General features: G+C 40.3%; 1 protein-coding gene across 1 annotated transcript in view; it reads left to right on the top strand.

Moving 5' to 3' along the window:
* The window catches only part of LOC132139448 (lysine-specific demethylase RSBN1L-like), a 28,225-nt gene extending 25,147 nt beyond the window's left edge, over nt 1-3,078 (top strand). The window contains exons 7-8 of the mRNA XM_059547808.1: nt 1,047-1,155; nt 1,540-3,078. Coding sequence (XP_059403791.1) covers nt 1,047-1,155; nt 1,540-2,529 — 1,099 coding nt within the window. The 3' untranslated portion in view covers nt 2,530-3,078. The remainder of the gene's footprint in view (nt 1-1,046; nt 1,156-1,539) is intronic.
* Nucleotides 3,079-5,353: the final 2,275 nt, after the last annotated feature.

Raw genomic sequence — 5,353 nt, forward strand, 5'->3', positions numbered from 1 at the left:
ATTGGTAAACCACATTTCAGTCTCTAATGGTAATACATGAAATTTATGGCAAAACTCCACTAAATAGCGCTACTAAGTGGGGGTGTGTTTGGGCGTTTTCACGATTGGTGCTCCAGTCAATGAACTCCTCAGCCAATCGTGGGCCCCTTCACTGCTCGGGCCCCGGGGCTTCAGGCCCACCTAGCCTTATTGTTAACCCAGCCCTGTCTACACGCCTCTACTACGCAAGCTTTCATGAGCGCTGTTGCCAGATATTAAGAGTTTGCTGTTAGAAGCTTACATGTTCTGCCCGGTGTTTTCTGGCAACCATGCGCACGCACTCACTCCTCATTGTGGAAGCGCTGCCGCTAATGAAAACAGCGACAAACAAGCTGGAGTTTAGCGTCTGTGTGTTCTGTCATGAGATCTCGATCTGGAAAAATGCACTTACTCAACCACACTTTCTTTTTTTAGTTGTTTTAATAATGTGGACAGAGAGATTAAATAAGTATTTGGTATTAAATTATATAATAAAAAGCCTATAATAAATCAGTACACTAGATAAGGTGATATACACGTGTCCACATTCTATTGATTTGTGCTTACTGGAGAAAGTGCAGTATCTAAAAATGCAAAAGTACATTTCTCAAATGACAACAATCATTACGATTATAATTTTGTGCAAAAATAAATATATTAGTTTAATCATTATACAGAATTACGAAAATGTGACTATAATTTCATTGACTTAAACTTGTTCAGTCCCGGAGCGAGCTCTGTGTGAGCAAAAGCCGGAAGCAATGCCGTAATGTGTGTGTGTGTGTGTGTGTGTGTGTGTGTGATGATGTAATTATCGTGTGACTCTTTGAGCAGATGTTTTCAATAATACAACATTGCAGTGCCAGAGGGACTAGTCTGTGTTTAAATGCAGTGGTGTTCGCCTGAAAAAATAACTAAAATGAAATGAAATAAACAAAAAAATGTCCATAAACTGGACTGAAGCAGAAGGTTGTGCTGTGGTTTGTTGGTGTGAGCTGGTGATCTGAATTGTTTGTGTTCCCTCACAGTGCTGATCCTCCACGCATAACCAAAGACGTGATCTGTTTCCATGCGGCTGATTTCCCTGACGTGGTGCAGCGGCTGCAGTTAGACCTGTATGAGCCGCCTCTGTCTCAGGTGAGGTCACTTCCTGTACTGACCTGCTGAATACACCCTTTGTTGGACCCTCTCTAGTGCACAATCTGGAGCACTGCAGTCCAGGCGTGGGAAGAGATGTGTGTTTGATGTCTGACTGTCATATGTCATACTTCGCTCTGAACTCTTACTTAAAGGTCAGGTACACATTACAATTAAATTCATTGCTCAATCCTTTAGTGCTCCATCCTGTTCTGTACACACATTATAGAGTAGTTTATGAGATTGACAACTGCTTTTGACAAACAAATTAACTCCTGATGACAGAACTATGATTTAGAGGTATTTGAGTTCAAATAACAAAAAAGTAGACAAGTTTGATGAGTGTCCTGCTCATTCTCTCTCTCTCTCTTTCTCTCTCTCCAGTGTGTGCAGTGGGTGGATGATGCTAAGCTCAATCAGCTGAGGCGAGAGGGAATCCGCTACGCTCGTATCCAGCTCTACGATAACGACATCTACTTTATCCCTCGCAACGTAGTTCACCAGTTCAAGAGCGTGTCGGCTGTGTGCAGCCTCGCCTGGCACGTGCGCTTGAAACAGTACCATCAGCTGCCCGAGGAAGAGGAGGCTCGTGAGGAAGGAGCGGAGCTGAAGCAGCACATCAAGCAGGAGTCGACAGGCGAGAACGGCAGAGCTGCGAACACAGACTGCAGACCGGCGCCAGAGTCACCATGTGTAACACAAATAAAGATGGAGCAGGTGGAGCAGCTCGCTGACAGATCGCCCAAGCCGCCTCCTGGAAGTAACAGCTTGACACCGCCTCTCGTCTCTTCCTCTGACGGCCGACCCAAAGCGCACCACACGGCAGAATGTCCAAGTGCTCCGTCACACCCACCACGCCACCCCACAGCCGGTCCACACACACCCAAACACACACCAGCACCAACCAAACACACACATATGTCACCACCAACTAAACACACACACACCTTCGCATCCAGATATCTCCATTCTTCCTCTGTCCCCAAACCTAGCCACACGTCCTCAACACCAACTAAACTCAGCCATTCTGCCAACACAACCAAACCCACACAACACATTAACACAACCAAACCAACACAACTAGCTAACATAACCAAACCCACACAACCTACTAATGCTACCAAACCCACACAACCTAATAACACAACCAAACCCATGCAACCTATTATCATAACCAAACCCACACACTCTGTAAACACAGCCAAACATACACGCTCCACACTAATAACCAAAACTGGTCCCAAACTGAGCTCTGGACTGTCAATCAGCTGGAATGCTCCGCCCCTGGCCCTGCCACAGGCCACGCCCCCTCTGAGGCCGGACCGCCCCCCCAGACTCTCTGCACCCAAAGGCAGTCAGAGCTCACTCACATGAACCACACAAAGACTTTTTATACTGATTTGAACAGAATGGTTTTCAAACGGCGCTTTATTCAATCACTTTATTTCTACTGTCTACGGTTTTTCTTTCTTTGTAATCGGTCTGACAAGAGCAGAGAATCCATGACATCTGTAAGACGGGATCTACATCTGTCTGTCTTCTGTTACTGGTTGTCAACATGGCAAATGTAGCTCGTAACTCGCTCCTCAGAGCCTGTCCGTAACTGTGAAATATCCAAGCACTTCGGCTCGGCTGCACTGAGAAAATACTTCAAATCCAAACAAGTCCTCAAATAATATATTTTCAGTTGTAGGCTTTAGTTGTATTAGAGCTGATATAGACATATATATTTTTTGTAAGATGACACCGAATTCTTTTAAAAGACTACAGGCTTTTCCATAGAGCTTATTTATATCAAGGGTTTCTTTGGTTCTGTTTTAATTCGTCAGCACTGTAGTGTACATAACGATTTTTCTAAAGGAAATGTGTAGTGTGATTTATACTGAAATCAGAACCTCCTAATAAAAGGTTCCATTTGTTGGATTGGTGTCATGTCTATAAACCTCGTCAGCAGTGTAGCGTTGATATGAAGCTACTGAAGAGAATTACAAATATAATGACATCGGTCTCATTTCCAGACCGTCTTCTGGGGTGTGATTTTTATGTATTTCTGCTGATAATAGTCTGTCTTTTAGTAGTCACATTACCAGCGCCTTCTTTCACCTCAGAAACATCTCTAAACTACGAACTTAACTCTGGCACAGACTTTCTAGGGCTGTTCTGGACTCGGGACCGAAGACAGCGGTCTTTTTTAGCCCAGCATAAACAGTTTTTTCCTCAGTCATGGTTTTGCTGTATTAGTCCGGTCTGACAGAAACACTTTTCATACTGTATGAAGTGAATGGCATCAGTGCCAATGATATTCTTTCTCATCTGCCGTTATATCCTTAGAATCTCAGGTCTGACGAATTTGTAACTCTGCCATGTGACCATCGTAAACCAACTATAATAGACTGTTGCTCTCCTGTCTTCCATGTTTGAGCTCACTGAGACTGAACCACTGCCACTTCTGACCCGAGCGTAATCTATTATCAGACACATCAGTAAATCAGAGACGAGCCTCAAACACTTGTTTGTTCATCTTCATGTTCAGATTGTTTAGCCAGAGGCTTAATGAAGCATTTCATTTCACATTATGAAGTTTCCCTGATTAAACATTTTAAGGCATTATAGGCCTAACAGTATGGCTTTCGGTGAAGCTGCTTTGAAATTTTATTTATTGTGTGAAGCGCTATTTAAATAAATATGACAAATTGGCTTCATTTTACACCTGGTAATAAGATGCATTTCTGTGATCGGACGAGTGGTCAGCACTAAATACAGGCCGGATTTATAAAAAATACATTTGCCGTAAATATGTACACAACATGAAGACATTCAGACCATGCGTACAAACTCTTTCCTGGAGTGAGAAAAGTAATGAAGTAAACTTTGATTTGGTTTTCATATCGATACACACATTTACATTTTTCCACTTCCATTAATGTAAATAAACACTGAAGTTACATAAAGTCATTATGCATAAATATTAGTAGTGGATGTGCTTGATCTCTTTTCCTGTGGCATGCTGTGTTTTAATGATAGCGAGGAGTGCTATAGGTGAACAATAGTTCATCTTTTAATTAAATAGCAGATCTCATGTTATGAGAAAATATTTTAGCGCGAAAAATGATCAATAATGTGCAGTTCTGTATTGTGGCGGACTGCTGGATTCGGTGGTCGAACAGTGTTGTCTGGTTTGAATAGGTCTAATGATAATAGCTTACTGCACAACCGCAGCTGCACAGAAGTGTTGATGGCATCTGAAGGCATCTCCACAACATTATTAAAAAATACTACTGTATTTGAAGGATACAACTTGAGAAAAACAAAGATTTTCATGTTTTCTTTTTAAAATACTTTGTCGGTGACACAGTTTTATTTACACTGCAATAAATATAGGCCTGTATGTTTTCACTAAAAATAGCTAAAAGATGTTCACCCTATCATTAAAACTGCATAAATTTAATTTGATTTGAATTGTTTAAAACAACTGAAACCGTATTTGGCCAGTGGAAATTTATGAGATTAAATCTATTATAAAATATTAATCTCAGAACTATTTCAAAGTGTTTTTATGTATATTTTGATATATTTATTTTCAAATAACCAGGATACGGGATGATTTTTAGCTATAAAAATTAACGCCTGGTTTTTATAAATAGCTTTTATGCATGCATACACTTTTCAGATGAAATCTACAGAGAGTTTTATAAATGAGGCCGCTGCTCAGGCCAACTCAAATGTTTAAGATGAGAAGTGGAGACATGTATTTGGTACAACATTTGCAACTGATTTTTATCACTTAATTAGAAGCACCAAAGATGTAATTGTGTCATGTTATAGGAAATACTGAACAGACATTTAGAAGTTGATTTTAAAATGCAAGGTATTTAAAATAAAAATAATGCTATGTAATCATGTATTTTTACAACATTATAAGTGTGTCAGACTTTTTACAGTTTTACAGACACTTGTGGTCTTCGTATTCACTTGAACACTTGGCCTAAATACAGTAAATATACATCATATAAGTTGTCAAGTCCAAAAAACACAAGTGGGGGTATTTGGACAAAGCATTAGTTTATCCCATCATATTCAAGATTGTTTTGAGTTTTAACTGTTTCTTCCATTTTGTATTTTGTTTTTGGGTTAGAATAAGAAGCACTTCATCTGTACTTAGTGTCTTTCATTCCAACATAAGAAAACATTTCTGGAA

Source organism: Carassius carassius, unplaced genomic scaffold (genome assembly GCF_963082965.1).
Source record: "Carassius carassius unplaced genomic scaffold, fCarCar2.1 SCAFFOLD_77, whole genome shotgun sequence".
In the NCBI taxonomy this organism is placed as follows: domain Eukaryota; kingdom Metazoa; phylum Chordata; class Actinopteri; order Cypriniformes; family Cyprinidae; genus Carassius; species Carassius carassius.